At 52.3% G+C, this 22497-nt stretch overlaps 1 protein-coding gene and 1 long non-coding RNA gene across 3 annotated transcripts in view; one reads left to right on the forward strand and one right to left on the reverse strand.

The window, feature by feature from the left end:
• Positions 1-3435: 3435 nt before the first annotated feature.
• On the reverse strand, positions 3436-14270 carry LOC147373251 (uncharacterized). Its single transcript, XR_015164643.1, has 2 exons — positions 13963-14270; positions 3436-3625 (listed from the first exon to the last, which is right to left on the reverse strand). It is a non-coding gene; the product is annotated as an uncharacterized LOC147373251 (long non-coding RNA).
• Positions 14271-14673: 403 nt separating this feature from the next.
• Positions 14674-22497, forward strand: part of FBLN1 (fibulin 1) — an 80999-nt gene continuing 73175 nt past the window's right edge. For both annotated transcript variants that reach the window (XM_086403281.1, XM_086403282.1), the window contains exon 1: positions 14674-14839. In XM_086403281.1, the coding sequence (XP_086259407.1) occupies positions 14761-14839 (79 nt within the window). In that variant the 5' untranslated portion in view covers positions 14674-14760. The remainder of the gene's footprint in view (positions 14840-22497) is intronic.

Below are 22497 nucleotides of genomic sequence, written 5' to 3' on the forward strand. Positions count from 1 at the left end.
TGTGCCTCTCAGATCCTTAAGTTTCTGTTTGTGATTGGGGTTGCGGGGTCCGGGGGGGCGATGTTGAGGTGTCCCAGGCCCTCCTTACACTGTTCCTGAGACCACTGGGACACTTGGGGCCAGCTTCTGAAGCATGAGAATGGTTTGCCAGGAGGAGCAGGGCCTGCAGGGGAGCGAGCGGCAGCTGCAGACAAAGGAAGGATATTCCAGGCCTGAGGGAGCCCCGACTCCTGAGAGTCCGCTCCACGAAGGCAAGGGTCTGTCTGTTTGGTCCACAGCTGTGCCCAGGGCAGTGCCTGGCACGAAGTAGGTGCTCGAGAAAATACTTGCTGAGGGAGCTGATAAGTGAGCCATTGGCTGGGTCTGCAGAGAGAAGAGGCTGGAGAGGAGACGGAGAGAACCAGAGCAGGGCGTCCCGGGCCTCCTGGGACCGTTTGAGGGCCTGGACGCCGTCCTGCAGACAGCAAGGAGCCAGCAGAGATGCAGAAAGATCCCTCTGCTGTTGCCCAGCTGTGTAGGCCCTGGGCAGGGGTGGGGGTGGGGGAGCAGCGGGTGTGGGGCCGGCTGGCCCCAGGGCAGGGCTGTGGCCACAGCCACAAGCATCGCAGCCCTCCAGCACAGCCCCGGGGCCTGGCCCAGCATCGGCTGTAAAGCTGGTGGTGCCCGCAAAGCTTCTCCCGGCCCTGCCTTCCTCATGGGCACAGGGAGATACAAGGCAGGGGACCATCCTGAGAACAGCCAGGCGGCCAGAAGGAAGATGGGCGGCCAGCCCAAGCCCAGGAAGCCAGGTCCCGCAGCCCAGGGCGAGACGAGGGTAGAGACTGCAAGGAGGAGGAGGCCACCTTGTGCCCCGAGCACAGTGGGCACCTGGGTACCGGGGTCATCCAGCCCCCGGGGCCTCCCTGAAGATGGCAGCCCCACAGCTCGCCAGCTCCTAGGAGGACCTGAGCGGATGGCGGGCCGGCACAGGGCGTGGGGCCCGGCCCTTGGACGTATGGAAAGGCCATGCGCACCTGCAGAGGCCTCTCTTCAAACCTCTGCTGTTCTTTCTGCCTTGGGCACTGCTCCCCTCCCATCCCTCCCCACAAAACTCCCTGTCCTACCCCCAGCTCAAGTTTCCATGGAGTTTCCAAGACCAGCTCTCCCCCTACATCCTCTCTCCTACTTCTTTCTTCTCCTCCTCCATCAGAGCTGACACTTCTCAGACTGGTTCCACGTGTGCAGCACAGGTCTGGATGCTTCACATATGATATCCGAGTTAACCCTCCCAACCCCGTAAGAGGCTGATGTCAGTATCGTTTTGTTTGTTTTTTTAATAAAGAAGCCAGTGCGGCTCAGAGCAGGTAAGTGTCTTGCCTCGCCGAGGTCATCCAGCCTGTGAGGGGTGGAGACAGTGTTTTAACAGAGGCCTGTGAGGTCAGAGCTTGCTCCTGGTCATCAGGAGTCGTTGCCAGGCGTAAGACCGGAGGCTGTGGTCTCTAACCTTGTCCCTTGGCATTCTATATGTATGGGGGGGATTGTGACCATCTTCCTTACGGGTGTGTTTCACACACATGGTCTCCATCTGGGAGACCCGGAGCTGAGTTTCTTGAGAGCCAGGCCAGGCCCCACTTGCCCAAATGCACCATCCTCTTGCCTCCAGGGAAAACATCCTGATGCTGCGAAATTTTGAAGGCAAAAGGAGAAGAGGGTGGCAGAAGCTGAGATGGTTGGATGGCATCACTGACTCAATGCACATGAGTTTGTGCGAACTCCGGGAGATGGTGAAGGCCAGGGAAGCCTGGTATGCTGCAGTTCATGGGGTCACAGAGTCAGACACGATTGAGTGACTGAACAACACCGCCCCTCCTCCATGTCTCCTTTCCTTGTCCACCTGGCAAACTTCTGCTGAGCATCCCTGAGGGCCCCCACCCCCCACCGCCACCCCCACCCCTGCAGCCTGCATCGTCTCAGGGCACCTGTGGTCTCCCCCAGACCATGAGCTTCTGGGAGCCAGTCCTGACACCTCCAGGCCTGGCACAGATCTGTGCTCAGTGTTTGTGAATGAACAAATCCAGTCAAACATGACTGATTCTCAAGAGGCCCTGGAGTTGGAGGGAGGAGATGGAGCCTTGGTTTTGCTACTTAATTACTCTTGATCTCAGGCAAGTTCCTTCATCTAATCAAGCCTGGGTTTCCTCATCTTTATAAAGGGAGCAGTTTGTGGCAAAGAGAGATGAAAGAAAGCCCTTCATAAACTGAGCTGTAAACAGGGATGACGGTGGCTCCAGGGAAGGCCTTGCTAAGCTAAGCAGACACTTGGTAAAGCTCACAGCTGTGCAGATTTTCCTAAAATATGAATCCTTACAATGAAAAGATTGTTACATTCCTTTAGAAAATCACTACCTACAAAGACTCCCTCCCCCCTCCCCTCTCCTCCTTTAGTTAAAAGAGTTTGCTCTGGTTGCAAAGACCCCAGCGGCTCCCCCATACACCCAGCTGGGACCTGTGAGAAAAGTTCAGGCCTTTAATTAGAACCATTTGTCCTTCCAGCAAACCGCAGGTGGCTTAGAAAGAGATGCTCATTAGAGGGGCATGTGCCCTTTGACCCGCTCATCTGACTTCTGGGAATCTGTCCTAAAGAAATAATCCCAAATGTGGGAAAGGCTCACGGACAAATACACGGTCCTCGCGGTGTTTCTTTTAACAGCAAAGAACCTGAACATCCAACAGGGGATGAGCTGACGGCATCTTATTGCCCACTGGGAGGGTTGGCTGCGGGGGCTTTGTAGCAACCCGGATGGTGGTTATGAAGAAGGTTAATTAAGGAAATCAGGTTATAAACTATGTACTCCGAGCCGAGCTATGTAAACTATGCATATCAAATACTGGAACAAAATACACCACCATTCTACTTAGGTCAAGGAGATGAGATAGCGGGTAATTTTTTCCCTCTGTCTCCCCCGTCTTCTGCAATGTGGTTACAGTTAAAAGTACCTTCTAATCCTAAAAAAATCAAAACAAACAATGCCTGGTTTTCCTAGGGTAGAGACAGAACTTTCGACTTTGTGAAAACAAGTTGGGAAGAACCACATGTGTAGCCTGTTTTAGATTTTTTTTCTTTAATGTAGAAGTAATACATGTGTGTGTGCTCAGTCGCTAAGTCATACCCAACTCTTTGCGACCCTGTGGACTGTAGCCCTCCAGGCTCCTCTGTCCAAGGGATTTCTCAGGCAATACTGGAGTGGGTTGCCATTTCCTCCTCCAGGGGATCTTACCAACCCAGGGACTGAACTCACCTCTCCTGCACTGGCAGATGAATCCTTTCTCACTGGACGGAGTAAAACATAATCAGTGCAAAAAGGCCACAAAAGCCACTGACCTAATCACACTGCGTTTTTCTTCCCAGTATTCTCCATATTTACATACAGTTTAACAAAGCCGAGCATATACGCATTTTTAAGTCTTGCTTTCTTATTTTCTTTAAAAAACAAGCACCTCTATCACAACAGTCTCCATAACAGTCTTCTGAATTTAAAGAGTTATATGAGGGGCTTCCCTGGTGGTCCAGTGGTCAGGACGTCGCCTTCCAACGCAGATGGTGCTGGTTTGATCGCTGATTGGGGAGCTTTAAAATCCCACATGCCTTGGGGCCAAAAAACAAAAACAGGAGCAGTGTTATAACACATTCAATAAAGACTTTTAAAAAGTGGTCCACAGCAAAAAAAATCTTTTAAAAAGGTTACATGATAAATTCGCTATATTTCCATAAAAATTGAAAAAAAAAGAAACAATTACACGATATTCCATAGTGGGGGTCTGTCACATGTCTGCTTAACTGGTCCTCTGTGCTACACACTAATTATGATGTTTCTATCTCTGTTTTTGCTTCTGTTATAAACCTCATGGCAATAAATATAATTGTATTAATACATAATGTACACATAGTCGTCTGTAATAAATATGTACAATCTTACAGCTTTCCTTTCTATCAGCAGTAACAAATTAGAAAATGTGATGGGAAAAATATTCTGTTCAGAATGACAATAAAAACATAAAGTGCTCAGAGCTAAAGAAGTAAGACGTAAGATCTGCACTTTAAAAAGAACTGCAAAATTGTAATGAAGTTGCAGCTCTCACGGAGTTCCCTGTTGCCTAGTGGTTAGGGTTGCGTGCTTTCACTGCTGTGTCCTGGGTTCAATATCTGGCTGAACAGAGATCCTGCAACATGTGCAGTGTGCCAAAAAAGTTTAAAAAAAAAAGTTAAAATAGTAAAATTCATATGAAAAAAATTTGTGGCACTCAGGGAAGCGGGGCTAGGTTTCATTTCCAAAGGTGCCTATTACATCCCACCACTTGGCTGCTCAATACACCCATACCCCCTTGCTCTCTACCTACAAACTTGTTTTTGCTTAACTCAACCCAACTACGTCACACACAACTGCAGTTATTAACTTTCCCCCAGAGGCAACCAAAGTCATGTTCAGATGATATATCCACAGGCAATCAAGTTAAGGCCCCTGTTCAGTCTACCATCCTTAGAAGACTGTCCTCCACTAATTCTGCAACAACCCCAGTATCAATCAGGACTCTGAGTTGCAAGCTGCAGAAACCAATGCTGGTTGTAGAAAGAAATTTATTGAAATAGTATTGGACAAAAGCTTGTAGAATTATTAGGAATCCTACAGACCAAGCTGAAAAGCTGGGCTAGACTAAGGATATTTGGAATAAAACCAGTTCAGTTCAGTTACTCAGTCGTGTCCAACTCTTCGGGACCCCACGGACCACGGCACGCCAGGCCTCCCTGTCCATTCCCAACTTCCGGAGTATACTCAAACTCATGTCCATTGAGTCGGTGATGCCATCCAACCATCTCATCCTCTGTCATCCCCTTCTCCTCCCGCCTTCAGTCTTTCCCAGCATCAGGGTCTTTTCCAATGAGTCAGTTCTTCGTGTCAGGTGGTCAAAGTATTAGAGTTTCAGCTTCAACATCAGTCCCTCCAATGAACACCCAGGGCTGATCTCCTTTAGAATGGACTGGTTGGATCCTCTTGCTGTCCAAGGGTCTCTCAAGAGTCTTCTCCAACACCACAGTTCAAAAGCATCCATGCTTCCGTGCTCAGCTTTCTTTACCAGAACTCCAGCCAAATTTAGCCACTAAACCAGTCGGGGATGGTCACTGCCACTCAGGACTGGGTGCCCCTGCTTGCCCTGCTTCTAGGACTCACCCCAGAAACTCCATATTCCTGCTGCTGCTTCTAAGCGCTAACAAAAGGAGCTCACCACCAACCCTGTTTCTTTCCATCGCCAGCTAGCTCCCTCTACAAAATCCGGGGAAGTTCTGTGAAATTGGTTCGCCTGGGTCACAGGCCAGCATCTGATCTTTAAGGGAGGCTGGCGTGGGGGGAGTCAGGGGGACGTGAAGCTTTAGTTTCTGCAGCAAGGAGAAAGTTGTGCCTCCTTGTGAGGTTCTTCAGAGGGGAATTTCCCAAACGAAGGTGGAAAACAGATCAGTTCAGTTCAGTGCAGTTCAATCACTCAGTCGTGTTCGACTCTTTGCGACCCCATGAATCACAGCACGCCAGGCCTCCATGTCCATCACCAACTCCCGGAGTTCACCCAGACTCACGTCCATCGAGTCAGTGATGCCATCCAGCCATCTCATCCTCTGTCGTCCCCTTCTCCTCCTGCCCCCAATCCCTCCCAGCATCACAGTCTTTTCCAATGAGTCAACTCTTCACATGAGGTGGCCAAAGTACTGGAGTTTCAGTTTTAGCATCATTCCTTCCAAAGAAATCCCAGGGCTGATCTCCTTAAGAATGGACTGGTTGGATCTCCTTGCAGTCCAAGGGACTCTCAAGAGTCTTCAGCCTTCTTCACAGTCCAACTCTCACATCCATACACGACCACAGGAAAAACCATAGCCTTGACTAGACGGACCTTTGTTGGCAAAGCTTTTGAATATGCTATCTAGGTTGGTCATAACTTTCCTTCCAAGGAGTAAGCGTCTTTTAATTTCATGGCTGCAGTCACCATCTGCAGTGATTTTGGAGCCCCCCAAAATAAAGTCTGACACTGTTTCCACTGTTTCCCCATCTATTTGCCATGAGGTGATGGGACTGGATGCCATGATCTTAGTTTTCTGAATGTTGAGCTTTAAGCCAACTTTTTCACTCTCCACTTTCACTTTCATCAAGAGGCTTTTTAGTTCCTCTTCACTTTCTGCCATAAGGGTGGTGTCATCTGCATATCTGAGGTTATTGATATTGCTCCCGGTAATCTTGATTCCAGCTTGTGTTTCTTCCAGTCCAGCGTTTCTCATGATGTACTCTGCATATAAGTTAAATAAGCAGGGTGACAATATACAGCCTTGACATACTCCTTTTCCTATTTGGAACCAGTCTGTTGTTCCATGTCCAGTTCTAACTGTTGCTTCTGACCTGCATATAGGTTTCTCAAGAGGCAGGTCAGGTGGTCTGGTATTCCCATCTCTTGAAGAGTTTCCCACAGTTTATTGTGATCCACACAGTCAAAGGCTTTGGCATAGTCAAGAAAGCAGAAATAGATGTTTTTCTGGAACTCTCTTGCTTTTTCCATGATCCAGCGGATGTTGGCAATTTGATCTCTGGTTCCTCTGCCTTTTCTAAAACCAGCTTGAACATCAGGAAGTTCACGGTTCACATATTGCTGAAGCCTGGCTTGGAGAATTTTGAGCATTACTTTACTAGCATGTGAGATGAGTGCAATTGTGCTGTAGTTTGAGCACTCTTTGGCATTGCCTTTCTTTGGGATCAGAATGAAAACTGACCTTTTCCAGTCCTGTGGCCACTGCTGAGTTTTCCAAATTTGCTGGCATATTGAGTGCAGCACTTTCACAGCATCATCTTTCAGGATTTGAAATAGCTCAGCTGGAATTCCATCACCTCCCCTAGCTTTGTTCATAGTGATGCTTACTAAGGGCCACTTGACTTCACATTCCAGGATGTCTGGCTCTAGGTCAGTGATCACACCATTGTGATTATCTGGGTCATGAAGATCTTTTTTGTACAGTTGTTTCTGTGTATTCTTGCCACCTCTTCTTGATATCTTCTGCTTCTATTAGGTCCATACCATTTCTGTCCTTTATCGAGCCCATCTTTGCATGAAATGTTCCCTTGGTATCTCTAATTTTCTTGAAGAGATCTCTAGTCTTTCCCATTCTGTTGTTTTCTTCTATTTCTTTGCATTGATTGCTGAGGAAGGCTTTATCTCTTCTTGCTATTCTTTGGAACTCTGCATTCAGATGCTTGTATCTTTCCTTTTCTCCTTTGCTTTTCGCTTCTCTTCTTTTCACAGCTATTTGTAAGCCCTCCCGAGACAGCCATTTTGGTTTTTTGCATTTCTTTTCCATGGGGATGGTCTTGATCCCTGTTTCCTATAAAATGTCACAAACCTCCGTCCATAGTTCATCAGGCACTCTATCTATCAGATCTAGGCCTTTAAATCTATTTCTCACTTCCACTGTATAATCATAAGGGATTTGATTTAGGTTATACCTGAACGTGAGAGTTGGACTGTGAAGAAGGCTGAGCACCGAAGAATTGATGCTTTTGAACTGTGGTGTTGGAGAAGACTCTTGAGAGTCCCTTGGAATGCAAGGAGATCCAACCAGTCCATTCTGAAGGAGATCAGCCCTGGGATTTCTTTGGAAGGAATGATGCTAAAGCTAAAACTCCTGTACTTTGGCCACCTCATGCGAAGAGTTGACTCATTGGAAAAGACTGTGATGCTGGGAGGGATTGGGGGCAGGAGGAGAAGGGGACGACAGAGGATGAGATGGCTGGATGGCATCACTGACTCGATGGACGTGAGTCTCAGTGAACTCCGGGAGTTGGTGATGGACACGGAGGCCTGGCGTGCTGTGATTCATGGGGTCGCAAGGAGTTGGACACGACTGAGCAACTGATCTGATCTGATCTGAATGGTCTAGTGGCTTTCCCTACTTTCTTCAATTTAAGTCTGAATTTGGTAATAAGGAGTTCATGATCTGAGCCACAGTCAGCTCCTGGTCTTGTTTTTGTTGACTGTATAGAGCTTCTCCATCTTTGGCTGCAAAGAATATAACCAATCTGATTTCGGTGTTGACCATCTGGTGATGTCCATGTGTAGAGTCTTCTCTTGTGTTGTTGGAAGAGGGTGTTTGCTATGACCAGTGCATTTTCTTGGCAAAACTCTATTAGTCTTTGCCCTGCTTCATTCCATATTCCAAGGCCAAATTTGCCTGTTACTCCAGGTGTTTCTTCACTTCCTGCTTTTGCATTCCAGTCCCCTATAATGAAAAGGACATATTTTTTGGATGTTAGTTCTAAAAGGTGTTGTAGGTCTTCATAGAACCGTTCAACTTCAGCTTCTTCAGCGTTACTGGATGGGGCATAGACTTGGATTACTGTGATATTGAATGGTTTGCCTTGGAAACGAACAGAGATCATTCTTTTGTTTTTGAAATTGCATCCAAGTACTGCATTTCGGACTCTTTTGTTGACCATGATGGCTACTCCATTTCTTCTGAGAGATTCCTGCCCGCAGTAGTAGATATACTGGTCATCTGAGTTAAATTCACCCATTCCAGTCCATTTTAGTTCGCTGATTCCTAGAATGTTGACATTCACTCTTGCCATCTCTTGTTTGACCACTTCCAATTTGCCTTGATTAATGGACCTGACATTCCAGGTTCCTATGCAATATTGCTCTTTACATCATCGGATCTTGCTTCTATTACCAGAGATAGATGCCCATTATAATCCTGTTCACTTTGGTAGACTAGTAGGAAATTTAAAGATCGCCATTCTTTTGTATATGGCCAACAGCCAAAGAAATGAAAATCTGCCCTGCAATGACCAAATCCACAAACTCTAGAGGCTTCCGGGTCTCCACGGCTCCAGGAGACAGTTTTTCCAGAACCACAGTGGTTAGCTAGCTCAGATGGTAAAGAATCTGCCTGCAGTGCAGGAGACCAGGTTAGATCCCTGGGCTGGGAAGATCCCCTGGAGAAGGAAACGGCAACCCACTCCAGTATTCTTGCCTGGAGAATCCCATGGACAGAGAAGCCTGGCGGGTACAGGCCATTGGGTCACAAAGAAACAAACATGACCACTTCTGAGCATGCACACATGCAGAGTGAAATGGGCTCAAAGCCAGAGGCGTGCAAAGATGCAGGACAGCTGGGAACAGCATCCTTAGCCCAGTGGGGAAGTGGACCAATGGGACTGGCCCAGGCAGGGGCTTCCAATCACATCCCAGTCACCACCAGCCCTGACGGCGGGGGCGGCCGCGCTGTGTGTGGGGCACAGGTTCAGGCTGCAGGAGTCGGAAGTCAGACATCTGGGAGCGGACCAAGAGCCCAGGGCTTCTCCACAGCTTGCGTGCATGGCAAATGTGGACGTTCTCATTCTGAGCTGAAGGGATGGAATTCTTTTCTCATTGGTCACTCTAGTCACACAATTGCCCCCATGACCTTCGTCCTGAGCAAAGACACAAGCGTCGTGGAGAAGGGACCAGAGCGGGCGGTCGATGGGCTCTGAGGTGGAGGCGGGCTGATGGCAGCCCTGGGCCGCCCCTGGCAGGGGCAGAGGGCAACATCCAGGCCACGCTGGTGCCAGCTCTGCCACCGCCTTGAGCCATGGTCTCCCCAGCTGTTCCGGCAGGGGAAGAAGAGACGCCCAGGAGGTGGTGACACTGGGCATCACACGGCTCTGACTCAAAGCCTTGATTTTCCCTCCACGCTGCACTGCCAGCTTCCAGAGAGGTGCTCTCCATTCACACACTGGACGGGAGCTTTTAAGTCTATTTTAACAAATTAGCTTGGCTGCCTCGGGGCTTGAGTTGTGGCTTGTGGGATCTTTAGTTGTGGTGGTTCAGCTCAGTTCGTTTCAGTCGCTCAGTTGTGACCCCATGAACTGCAGCACGCCAGGCCTCCCTGCCCATCACCAACTCCTGGAGCTTGCTCAAACTCACATCCATTTATTGGTGATGCCATCCAACCATCTCATCCTCTGTCGTCACCTTTTCCTCCTGCCTTCCATTTTTCCCAGCATCAGGGTCTTTTCCAGTGAGTCAGTTCTTTATATCAGGTGGTCAAAGTATTGGAGCTTCAGCTTCAGCATCAGTCCTTCCAATGAATATTCAGGACTGATTTCCTTTAGGATGGACTGGTTGGGTCTCCTTGCAGTCCAAGGGACTCTCAAGAGTCTTCTCCAACACCACAGTTCAAAAGCATCCATTCTTCAGCAATCAGCTTTCTTTATAGTCCAACTCTTAAATCTATACATGACTACTGGAAAAACCATAGTTTGATTAGATGGATCTTTGTTGGCAAAGTAATGTCTCTGCTTTTTAATATGGTGTCTAGGTTGGTCATGGCTTTTCTCCCAAGGAGCAAACGTCTTTTAATTTCATGGCTGCAGCCACCATCTGCAGTGATTTTGGAGCCCAAGAAAATAGTCTCTCACTTTTTCTATTGTTTCCTACTGCTTCTATTCTTTAGGTGTGGCATGTGGGATCTGATTCCCTGACCAGGGATTGAACCCAGGCCCCCTGCGTTGGGAGTCTTAGCCAGTGGAGTACCAGGAAGTCCCTCGACAGGATTTACTGAGTACCAAAGGTGCACAGACACAGTCCTTGCCCTCAAGAAGCTCATAGGCTAGTGGGTGGAGGGAAAACTGACTTTAACAAAGAAAGAGGGGAGTATGAGGCAGGAGACGTGTCAGGAAGGGGCCACCTCTCAGCTGAGACCTGAATGAGAGGATGGAGCCGGCAGAGCCGAGAGGCAGGGAGGGGAGGTGCTTGGCTATTCTAGAAGCCGAGCAAAGAACCCGGGGCTGCTGATACAAGATACAAGGGACCGAGATACACCTGGAGGGGTGGGGAGGGGCCAGGGCAGTCGCTGCCCTGAGGAAACCTCTCAGGTGGGTAGCAGTACCCCATGGGAGCCCCACAGCAGCCTGTCCTCCAGAGGCTGGGCAGCATCAAAGCCGCTGACTTTCTGACTTGGGGAAAAAACAGTCAACGTGTGCCAAAAATGATCTTTCAAACAAACAGAGCACTGCTTGTTACGGGGAGGATGGGGGTGGCCGTTGTTCTGCTCCTCAGTGATGGGAGAAAGCTGGACTGTCACAGCGGGACATAACGGATGACTTCCTGCCTGGAGCAGAATCCAAGGGTGTGTGTCATCTTGCCCTGGACCAGGGGCCAGATGGTGGAGGCCTCCTCGGTCCCTAATCCCCCCAGTGGAACTGCTCTGAAGATGAGCCCAGCTTCCACCAGCTACAGGGAAATGTGCAGCTCATCAAGTTTCCTGACTCTAACATCAAGACCCAGAAGGAAACTGATTAGAAGCTAATGCCAGAAAGAAGCTTGTCTCTCCTGATAAAATGATACACTTCCTTTGGTCAGAAAACGGGCTGCATAAATGATCCTAATCTGATCTTTACTTTGGCTGCCGAGAAACTCAAAAGTCAGGCTTAAGAGCAGGAATTACGCCACTCCAGGTTTCTGGTACAATTAATTATTCCTTCCTGGCTCAATGGTTTCCTAAAAAATTAAAAGAACAATATTTTCACTAGTCAAACACAACACCCACTTTCATTTAGCTCCCGTTTGATCTTTAGCAGCATGGATGTAGCTTTTACAGAGTCATAACTGCAATGTGAATCTATACATTCTCACCCAATCTTGTCCCCCCTCCCTCTTTCTACATAAATTAGTTCACAAAAATCATATTTCTAGCAAGGCATCATAGTTAGCCCTTTCAACAAAGGCACAATATTCTGTTGAATCACTATTAACATTGTTGAATTTAATCGTACATACCGGGCATAGGTTATTGTTGGACGTTGCGTTTTTTTCTAAATTTTCACTGTAATAAACAAGTCTGCTAATATAAAAATAAATAAGGGACTTCCCTGGTGGTCCAGTGGTTAAAACTTTGCCTTCCAATGAAGGGAGTGTGGGTTGGATCCCTGGTGAGGAAGCCAAGATCCCACATGCCTTGTGGCCAAAAAAACATTAAGAAATATAAGCAATATTGTAACAAAGACTTTAAAAATGGTTCACATAAAAAAAACCTTTAAAAAACAAAGGAATCAAAGTTATGAAAGACAAATACAAATATGAAAAATGTTCAAACTCTGTGTTAATTAAAAACATACATTGAAGCATCGAGACGCCTGTCCTTTCGCCTGTGGAAATAGTCCAGACTGAACAAGGACATTAGTGCTGGAGAGGAAGTGCAGCAGCCCAAGGCCTGGCTCCCGTCTCTCTCCGGGGTGAATTACTCCAGGTCTGCGTGCAGCATCGGCCCTTCGAGGGCATCCACACTGGGAGTTGAGCCCAGAGCACACAGGTTTCACTGGAGCAGCGATTTGTAACCCCCAGCATTGGAATGATCTAAACATCCAACAGCAGCAAAGTGGTTCATCTGTAAATGAACTGGACTCTGCGCATCTACAACAAACACGACACTGGAATCAACTTGCAACAACACAGATAGATCTAGAGACGATCATGGAAGCACACATGTGTGCAACCTGTTCACTATTCATTGGCTAGACGTACAACGCAGGTTTCCAATAAGGAGGGGACGGTTTATGCTATAGTGTTTGGAGGAAAACAAAGCCTTTCCAGCCCAGGACTGGAAGTCGGTCAGCCTGGAGTCAGAACCCACAGCCACCAGTCACTGGTCACGAGAATCTGACCAACGACCTCACCTCTCTGAGCCTTGGTCTTCTCATCTGTAGAATGGGGGTACTAAAGCACCTCCCAGGGCTGTTGTGAATATTAATAAAATAACAGACAAGCCTATAATCTGCTGCAAACACATTTTTTTTCTGGTTCTCTAACGTCCTTCCAGGACAACCTGATTCTCCCATGGCTTAAAAACATCAAATTAATGTTAAAGTAGTAACGGGTCTCCATCTGCCTCGAGCTTAAAGCTCCCATATCCCCATATCCACTACCTTCGGGACTTTACCAGACCAGCTTTGTGGGCTTCAGGGACCCGCACCATCCAGCCAAAATGGACCAGGTCATCTTCCTAAGCTGCCCGGAGTTTCTGCTGCCCCCACGCCTTTGTAGACATGACCCCCTCTGCCCAGGAAACCATTCTCACGCTGCTGCTCATCTTTCAAGGGCCGGTCCCATGCCTTTCATGTGGTTTTCCTGGCTCTCTGCAAATCTCAGACTGGAGAGGCACCCTGTGCGGGGAATGAGTGCCGTGTCTCTCTGTCTTTGATGTTTAAATCTAACATTCATTCAGAAAAGGGCACGTATCAGTCAGTGAACAGCCTGATAAAATCTCACAAACTGAACCCTACCTTGAACAAACGCAGAGATTAAAAATACATCCTAACCAGCCCCCCTCCCTAAAGAGCCACCTCAGGCCCCCTCTGGTCCCTAACCTATCACTCTTCTGACTTGTAACTTGTTCCTGTCTTCGTGACATCTTGCAGGAAGTGTCCTTCAGCATCTGACTCCACAGTGGCTCCTGTCTGAGAGCCTTCCAGACAGGTTGTCGAGCCCTCCCTTCTCAGGGCTGCGTAGTGCTCCACACGGACTGCCCAGTGCCTTCATTCTGCTGCGGCTGAGCTCGGCCCTTCCCTGTTGGAAGCTGTCCTGAACTGCCCAGCAATGAGCACTCTGGTCCATGACTTTGTCTCAGTGCCCACAGCATATGCCTTTCCGCTTGGTATAAAACTGAGTGGGACTCCTGGGTCAGGGAACCCCGACGCTTAGCTAAGGGTGTCCCTGTGGGTCTCATCCCACTGCTCCCATCTCGCACGTCTTTGTTCTTCTTATTCTTTTAAATAATTCTATTTCTGAGCTCAGCAGACTAATTCATCCTCAGTAACCACTGACTGGTTGCAGCCATGAATTTCCTACACAGAGTGGCTCTTGCAGGCCCAGCTCAAAGGCTGCTTCCTACTCAGCAAAAAGAAATCTCTTTCTCACCCGAGCTTGGGTGCCCCGGATTCATCACCCTCCACGGGCGTTCGGATGCTGGTGGAGTCAGCCCAACGGGCGGTCCCCTGAGGGCAGAGCCAGTGGCAGTCTGGGGCACTCCTGAGGTTGACCACAGACCTGCAGAGTGCCCGGCGACCCGCGCGCAGGACGGGGAGGGAAACCAGCAGACTTGTGGGTTCCGGGCAACACTCGGGGCCGAGTCCCGCAGGGGGCTCCCCGAATGGACCGCCCTTATTTCCCCTCAAAAGGCGCCTCTGATTCTGGGGACCCCTCGCTGCCTGAGGCAGGGTTCCCCCCACCCGCGCTTTTGGAGGAGCCGGGCGGAGCTAACCTTTGATACCCAGCCCGCCACTCTGGCCGATGGGTGCGGAGGGGATCGGGTTTCACTCGCAAGGGGCGGGGGGTGTGTGGGCGGGGGTGGGGTGGGGGTGCTTCCCGCCGATCGCGTCCCCTCTTGCCCAGGCCCCCCCCACCGAGGAGAAGTTTGGGGTCCCTGCCCCCGCCCCGGCCGTGGGCCTGCTCGCCCTTCGAGGATGGGTGCCAGGAGGGAGGGCCCCCCAGGAGGGAGGGGGCCCGGAGGGCCCCAGCGGGGAGCGGCCGGGGGGAGGGGAGGGGGCGACCCGCGGCCCCGCCCCCGCCGCGCCCTCCCCGCGCCCTCCTCCTGGGCGGGATAATTGAACCGCGCGGCCGGGGCCCAGCGTTGGCTGCGGAGGCTCGGCCGGAGCTTGGAGCCCGCGCTGCCCGGAGCCGAGAGCCGCGCCCCGCGCCTTTGTCCGCCCGCCGCCCATGGAGCGCGCCGCCCCGTCGCGCCGGGTCCCGCTGCTGCTGCTGCTGCTCGGCGGCCTCTCGCTGCTGGCGGCCCCAGGTAGGGGTGCTGAGGGGCATCGGGAGGGAGGGGACGCCCCGAGTCCACGGCCCCCGCTTGAGTGACTCCCCCATCCCCCCCACCCCCGATCCCTGGGGACCCCGCGCCCCGTGGGACTCTGGGGACTGCCAGCGCCTGGGGAGGCGGCCCAGAGCTGCGCCCCCGTCGGCGGTCCTGAGACATCTGAGCTGCCCCGCGGCGCTCTCCCCCACCCTCCAACTACCCGTCGCCTGGCTTCCAACCTGATCACCTCCGCTGACTTGGGGACTTGTTTTAGAGATGGATGCCTCCAAACACATTCTCCCGCAGGTCCTCTCGCTTCCAAACCCTGTCCACCCTAGCGCCCATCCACCCGCCGGGGCCAGAGTGCCGGCTGGGGGAGAGGAAGGCTGGCCGGTGGTGGCCAAGGTCGCCGTCCCCTCCCTCACCCCTCCTCCATCCCCGTGGCTGCCCTTGCCCCTGGAGCGCCTTTGGCATACCTGTTCTCACTCCTCCCACCTCCACCCTTATGCAGGGGCTGTGGTACCCAGCGTTCTGATGGGAAAACAGACTGGGGGGTGGGGATCGGTAAACTGCTCGAGACACAGACCCGGTCATGGAGTAGGGGGCGCCCGTGCAGGACGGAGAGAGGAAGGGTGTAGTCTGGAGGTGTTCAGGGCACAGCAATGTGTGGGGAGACCGCTATCTGCCCTCCTGGGTCACTGAGGACCTCAAGACGGAGGTGGCGCCAGGCTCCGTGTTCACTGCGGCTGGGGTCAGGCCGCCTCCAAACCCAGCCAGCCGTCTGGTGTCAAGGGGGTGCAAGGGGGTCTCCATCAACAGAGCCCCCAGCCCTGGGACTGACAGCCCTGGAATGGCAAGCACCCAGCTCATCCCTTCTCCCTTAATCCTCAAGGCCTCCACTCCTCAGGGGTGACTGCAAGGCCCTGCCAATTACAGCCGTGACCTCTGACCTCTCCACTGACCCCAGTTACTTATCAGTCATTAGTCAGGCCGGCCCTCCTGGGGCCAGGCGCAGATTAGGGCTCCGACCACCCTCGGCATCTCCGGTTCTTTATCTCTGGTTTAGTTGAGCTTTTAAACTCTCTGGTGACCACTCCCCTTCCTCTGTCAAAGGTCACTTGTCCCAGCTAATTCCTTGCCAGGTTTCAGGGGTTCCCCCGGGAGGCTGGAGGGGTGGGGGCGGGGAGAGCCCTGCAGAGGTTTCTTGGCTCCCTGGCTCCCTTTGCAGCAGACCTTCATGGAACCCTGTCTGTTTCGGGCACGGGCCTGTGCCCAGGGACATGTCGTGGGTGGAGAAACAGGGCTCAGCAGCCGCAGTGAGAGCCATCCCAGGCCCTGGGGTTGATGGGAGGCTTCTTGGAGAAGACCAGTGCTTGAGTGGGAGCTTGTCAGGCAGGCAGGGGAGGAAGGGAACTCAGGGGACTGCTGGCTGGATCGAAAGCCCAGAGGGCCCGGCACCCCCCTGTATCTAACACACAAGGAAACTGAGTCACAGAGAGAAGGTGTAGTTGGACTTTGCTGAGCCCGAGTCCCCAGACCTTCCACCGATATTCTTTCACACCTCCTGTGTGAGAAGCGTCCCCTGCAGACTGGCAGGGCCCAGCTTTGACGGAGTGCCGAGGTGTGCTAGGCTGGGATGGCTCCCCAGCCCTGACTGATGGTTTACTGCCGTCTTCTTCCTGGAGCAGGTCCTCACTTGAAGTGGGTAAAGAAGCCTCTCTTCTTTGCACCCTGATGAGAACGCCTGTATCTTTGGGGAGGTCCCTCTCTTGAATTTCAACAAGTTTGGTATGGTTTGGGGCGAGAGAAGGGGAGAGATCTGCCAGGTTCCTTTCTGTACCTGCAAACTCAGACAGTGTAAGGTTCCCGGAGCCTTGGAAGGCTGGCAGAGACACTGTCCCCACCCCCGTAGGGGGCCTGGAGGAAATGTGTAGTTTAAAAGTGATCGCGGAAACAGCCTTGATGGTGAGCCTTTGAGCTAATCTTCGGCCACTCCTCTGGTGACCAGGCCACGGGAAGGCAGAGGGGCACTGCACTTTTACGAGCCGGGGGGCAGAGCGGGAACCATCCATCTGTCCTGCATCCTTTTGTCTGTGCCGTTGGGCTTTCCTGAGAGCCAGTGAGGAAGGGAGTAAGAGAGGAGGAGGGTGTTGGGAAAGACGGTTGTGTTTTCTCCAAGACTTTCTTGGCCCCTGGCTCCAGCTGGGCTGCCTTTCCAACTGATTACAGAGAACGTCGCTGGGAGGAGAACAAAGGGGAGAGAGGACTTGGCTTGAAAACACGTGGCTGCACCGCGGCTGCTCCTGGAGTTTCCCACTCGGTGGCGGGGGCTGGACAGGCTGAGGGGGCTGCAGGAGAATGAGACTCAGGGTGTCTCGGGGGCGGCGCCAGGGCCTCTTCTGGGGGGCCACAGCTCCAGGTTACGCCCCTTCCAGCACTGCCCGGGGCCACCCCAGCTTGGTGGTACCCTGATGGTGGTGGGGGAGGAGGGTGCTCACTCCCCTCTGGCACCCAGCAGGCTTCCAGGAGAGCTCATTTGTGGAACTGACAACAGCTTTGCCTGTCGTCCCTCAGAGAAGAACCACGGGATGACCTGGTTTCTCATTTGTAAAATGGACATAACAGAAACTGACTTTTTAGGTCTCTTTGAGGATTGAGGGGGCTTCCCAGGTGGCTCAGTGGTAAAGAATCTGCAAAGCAGGAGATACCGATTCGATCTCTGGGTCGGGAAGATGCCCTGGAGAGGGAAATGGCAACCCACTCCAATATTCGTGCCTGGGAAATCCCGTGGACAGAGGAGCCTGGCGGGCTGCAGTCCATGGGGTCGCAAAAGAGTCAGACACGACTGAGCATGCAGGAGGACTGTGGGCAAGACCATAGGAGGATGCCTGTCGTGGGGGCTGTGTTATTATTACTTGTTGTATGTGTTGTCCCCTTCCTAGAGTAGGACAGTGTCCTTCCCCCCAAGACTGCTCTACTAAGACTGCACGTCCCCAGCCAGGAGCTGGGAGGGAGGCAGCCGTATTGGTAAAGATCACGCAAAGTGGGCCCAGCTGGCCTCCTTAGGCGTTTGATCATCTATATGCAGGGTATCTGCTGAGGGCCAGCTCTGTGCCAGACACTGTTCTAGGTCCTGGGGATACGGCAGAGAGGAAGAGAGACCGGAGCCTTCTGCCCATGGGCCGTAACTTCCAGCAGATCCTGAAAAGTAGACGATTACAAACCAGCTCCAGCTGGGAGTGAGTCAGGGAAGACTTCCTGGAGGAAGTGGCATGCAAACTGGGATGTGAAGGAGCAGATGGGGGTGGGGAGGGTCACCAGGCAAAGGGAACAGCGTGGACAAAGGTTGAGAAGGTGAGAGAGAACGTGGGGCTTTCAGGAGTTCTGTCCCCTCCTCGTGCTTGGGGAGCTTCCTCAGAAGCCCCCTCCCCAACATCCTTCAGACAGCCCCCGCCATTCCTCTGAAGCGGGGGTGGGGGGGTGGGGGGGGGTCTCTGTGAGCAATGGATGCGGTGGGTGGAGCAACTTTGCAGGAAAACAATTCTAATAGGACGCACGAGTATTTTGCCAGTATATCTCACGCAATAAAAGGTTTGCAAAACATCAGATCATAAGAGTTTAATTAATAAATGCTTGTGCAGGCTTCACTTGGTCTCAGTTTCCTCGTAATGGTTTCAAATGAAACTGAGGTGGGCAGGTACCTATTAGGTCAACTTTCCTGGGGTCAGAGACCCTTCAGCCTAGAGGGGAGCTTAGCGCTGAGACAGTGTGGTGCTGAGGGCAAGCCGTATGTCCCTGGTCATCCAGCTTGCAGCAGGCACGGCTGGACGGGACACTGTGCCCTGTGGCCGACACTCTTTCTGCTGGTCACCGCCTTTAACCCCCAAGGCTGGTCCTAACAAGAGGCTGGGGCGGGAGGGAACCGGCTGCCTGCATGTTATCAGGAGGGTCCTATGCCAGCCCACCCAGGGGTGGGAGCTGGCACTCGACCAAGGTTAGGAGACTGGACCCGAAAGTGACCCGCCCGAGAGAGCTTGACCGACTCCCACAGCCTTTCTGCTCTGTTTCCTTAAATGTGGAAGGAATGCTCTCTGCTCTAGGAAATTATTATAATTGAAGTCTTTTACATTTAGTCACTAATTTAGCGCTGTCAGCAACCCCATGAAGTAGGTACAACTGTTGTTTCCATTTTAATGCTGGGTTCCCAGGTGGCTCAGTGGTAAAGAATCCACTTTTGATGCTGGAGACACAGGTTCGATCCCTGGGTCGGGAAGATCCCCTGGAGAAGGAAATGGCAACCCACTCCAGTATTCTTGCCTGGAAATTCCCACAGAGAAAGGAAACCTGGTGGGCTACCGTCCAGGGTCGCAAAGAGTCAGACGTGACTTAGAGATTGAACAACAGCAAGGGGCCAGAGCGGTTACTCCAGCGGGCGACATGACCCAAAAGGAAGAACAGGTTCAAACAAAAAAATACTGGCTCAGCCCATTAGCGTGAAACACTCTGCGCTCTGGCATTTCAGAGCCAGTCCTGGGAACCAGTCCTGGCTCACGACAATGTGCGTCGTCAGTAGAGGACACGGGACTCCGTGCTCCTAACCACTCGACTGGACGGACACTTCAGTCCCTGAGCACTCCTGTTGCCGAAAGAGTGTGGGACCCGGCTGCTCGCCCCCCAAAAGCCAGTAAACAGGGCAGTTTGGTGGAGAGGAAAGTTTGCTTTATTTTTGGTGCCCACAACTGGACAGGGGCAGGGCAGACATCTATCCGAAGGCCAACTCCTCCCCTCCACTGGCAAACTGTGGGCAAGAGCTTTTATAGACAGAAGTGGGGAGGGGGGCAGGCTACACGCGGAAACAGCACAGTCAGCTCTGACGGTCATCTTCAGATTGGTCATCGGTGGTCTGACCGGCGTCATCTTGCTTGTTTTAGGTACACTTAATCTTCAGTTCCAGGGTCCATTTGTTCCCATTTCTTTGAGGCCAGTTCTTGAAATCGTGGCAGCTGCTGTTGTGGGTACAGTCTGGTCATCGTGTAGTTAACTTCTACCTGGGGCTTCAGTATCAATAAGACAGCTCGCAGGATATGGCTCAGAATATTATCTAGTCCTTGAGAAAGAACCGGCGGTCCTTGACTGCGCCCGCTGACGACACGATTACTCTCTGGTCTCCTCTGATTGCTTCCCTCTGCCTCTGTGTTTCTCATTTCTCTGATTGAACTTCTTTGACTCAAGTTTTCCACAGAGCGGAGGCAGGCAGAGGACGTGGTGGGGAAGGGGAGGAACTTAAGGTCCTGCTCCGTCTCGCTGTGTAGCCGAGGGGCTCGTTTGAAAGGACAGCTGTTTTCCATGGCAGGGGGCCAGATTCCCGCTGGCTCTGTCCCTGACTTCCTGGGGGATCCCGTGCGCACGGGCACCTGGTTACTTCTTCCCCACACCAGGGGCCGAGAGCCAAGGTGATGAGCCTCCAGCCTCTGCCCCCATCTTCCCGTGGCCGTCTTCCCTGTGCACCTCTAGGGACACCTGTCCTAGGACTTAGGACTCACCCGGATAATCCAGGATGATGTCATTGGGAGATCCTTAGTTACATCTGCAAGGACCCTTATTCCAAATAAGGCCACATTCTTAGGTTCCAGGTGTCGGGACATGGACGTGTCTTTTCTAGGGGATGCCTCTGAAGCCACTATACACCCTTGAGAGTAAGCTCAGAAACGGATGCGCTAACAAGAAGTCCGTGGGGCCCTCTGCCACGGTGACTGTGACGCGTGAGAGCAGGACTCCGGTGGCTCTCGGGTGGGCGGCAGGGGGCCATAGTACTGGAACTCAGAGGTTAGCGGCAGGGAGCCCTCTGTGAAAAGACCTGGGGAGGAGCGTTTGGGCAAAGGGGAAGGAAGGCGTACACGGGCCCCCTGGGGGGACCAGGTGTGTCAGAGGACCACGGGATGGAGTGAAGGGAGGGGAGGCGGGTGGGGCCAAAGCAGTTTGTGCAGGGCCTTAAAAGCCAGTTCGGACTGTGGATTTTATCCCAATGCCCCAGTGCTGGAGGCTCTCAAGCAGGGGGATGACATCCCTTGACTCATGTTTTCAGCAGCCCCTCTGTGTGCTGCATGGTAGATGGATCGCAGGGAGACTAGAGTGGAGGCTGAATAAGCCGGCGGGGTGGTGGTGGGGAAGGCTCCTGCAGGGTCCAGGGTGGAAGATGCCCTGGAGAGGGTAGTGGCCTGGGGGCTGGGGAGAAGCGGACAGAGCTGGAGAGTTGGGGAGGTCGAGTGGACAGGACTTGCTGAGGGCTTGATGTGGACGGTGAGGGAGCTGGAATCATTCAGGCTGACCCAGTTATTTTGGCCTCAGCCTCCGGACGCAGGATGACTGCTAATTACTGAGGTAGAGAAGCGGGACGGGGGTGGGCCTCGGAGTCCCAAGTGGACACTTTAAGTCTCCTGTTAGACGTCCGGGTGGAGCCTGGACAGACAGAAATGAGGGAGTCTCAGCCCATAGGTGAGGCTGGACGAGACCACCCAGGGAAGTGGGTTTGGAAGAAGAGAGAACAAGGGGCGGAGTCACTGAGCCCCACAGGCAGTTTGAGGAGGGAAGAGCCATGAGAGGACCCCTCCCCAGGGGCGCCCCCAGGGCCCGGGGTGGCAGCTAGGAGGCTGCCAGGGCTGGCTTTTAGAGGCCGGCTCTCAGAGTGTCTTTGTGCTAATGGCTTGAACCAGTATTTTTCTTTTCTTTTTTTATGAGCCTGTATTTGTTTTGAACCCATTTTTCCTTCTGACTTGTGTTGCCTGCCTGAGTGAAAAGTCCTGGAAGTTTTGTTAACCTACATGTGCTTCTCGTTTTGATGTGAGCCTTCTCTCCGAAACCGGCTGCACCTTTTCCATCATTGGTATGACCACCCCCACCTTGGGCACAGAGAGGCCAAGCAGGGTGGCTGTGGACAGACAGCTGCTTCGTGGCAGCACCAGGATGTGAACATGGGCAGCTTGGCTCGCTCGTCGTGTTCCGAAAGCAGGACGCGGAACAAACCGCCTCACTCGTCTTTCCATCTGAAAAGTCTCCCGTATTTCTAACTCCAGCTTCAGGGAGGAGCCACCGTTTCTGGTCTTACGGTGGGTGGGTGTCAGCTTTAGAGTCACAGCTGGATTCGAATGCTGCCTCTGTTTGTCCCGTGGCCTCGGGCAACACGCTTCATCTCTTTCCATCCTCTGTGTCCAAGGTTGCTCAGATCACATGAGATCATTCATCTGTTCGTCTCTTCCTGGACACTTCTGGCTCTGGGATGGCCGCGGGTCCAGGGGCAGAATGAGTCTCCTGTCTAGCCCTTGTGGCACAGAGACACATACAGTTAATTACTTGTGCTAAAGTGCTGGAAAGTTTGGGGAGCAAAGAGACCACGAAAGGAAAGGCCTCTGCCCCATGTTTGCACGTGTGTGTGGGTGTGTGTTGGGAGGTGGGGGCGGTGGTTAGGGAGGACTTCCTGGAGGAGAGGGCCTTTGAATGGGTGTGAATGAGCTAGTCCAAGCAGAGGAGTGGACCCAAGACCCCCAGCCTGGCAGAGCTTCAGTTTCCAAAGGCCGGGTGCAGAGGATACTTGACAGGTGTGCACACGTGCTCTGAGAGGTGAGAGGGGAAGCAGAGGATTCGGGTCCTGCAGGGGG

Source organism: Bos grunniens, chromosome 5 (genome assembly GCF_055505025.1).
Source record: "Bos grunniens cultivar Pamir isolate PY7600 chromosome 5, Bosgru_T2T1.0, whole genome shotgun sequence".
In the NCBI taxonomy this organism is placed as follows: Eukaryota; Metazoa; Chordata; class Mammalia; order Artiodactyla; family Bovidae; genus Bos; species Bos grunniens.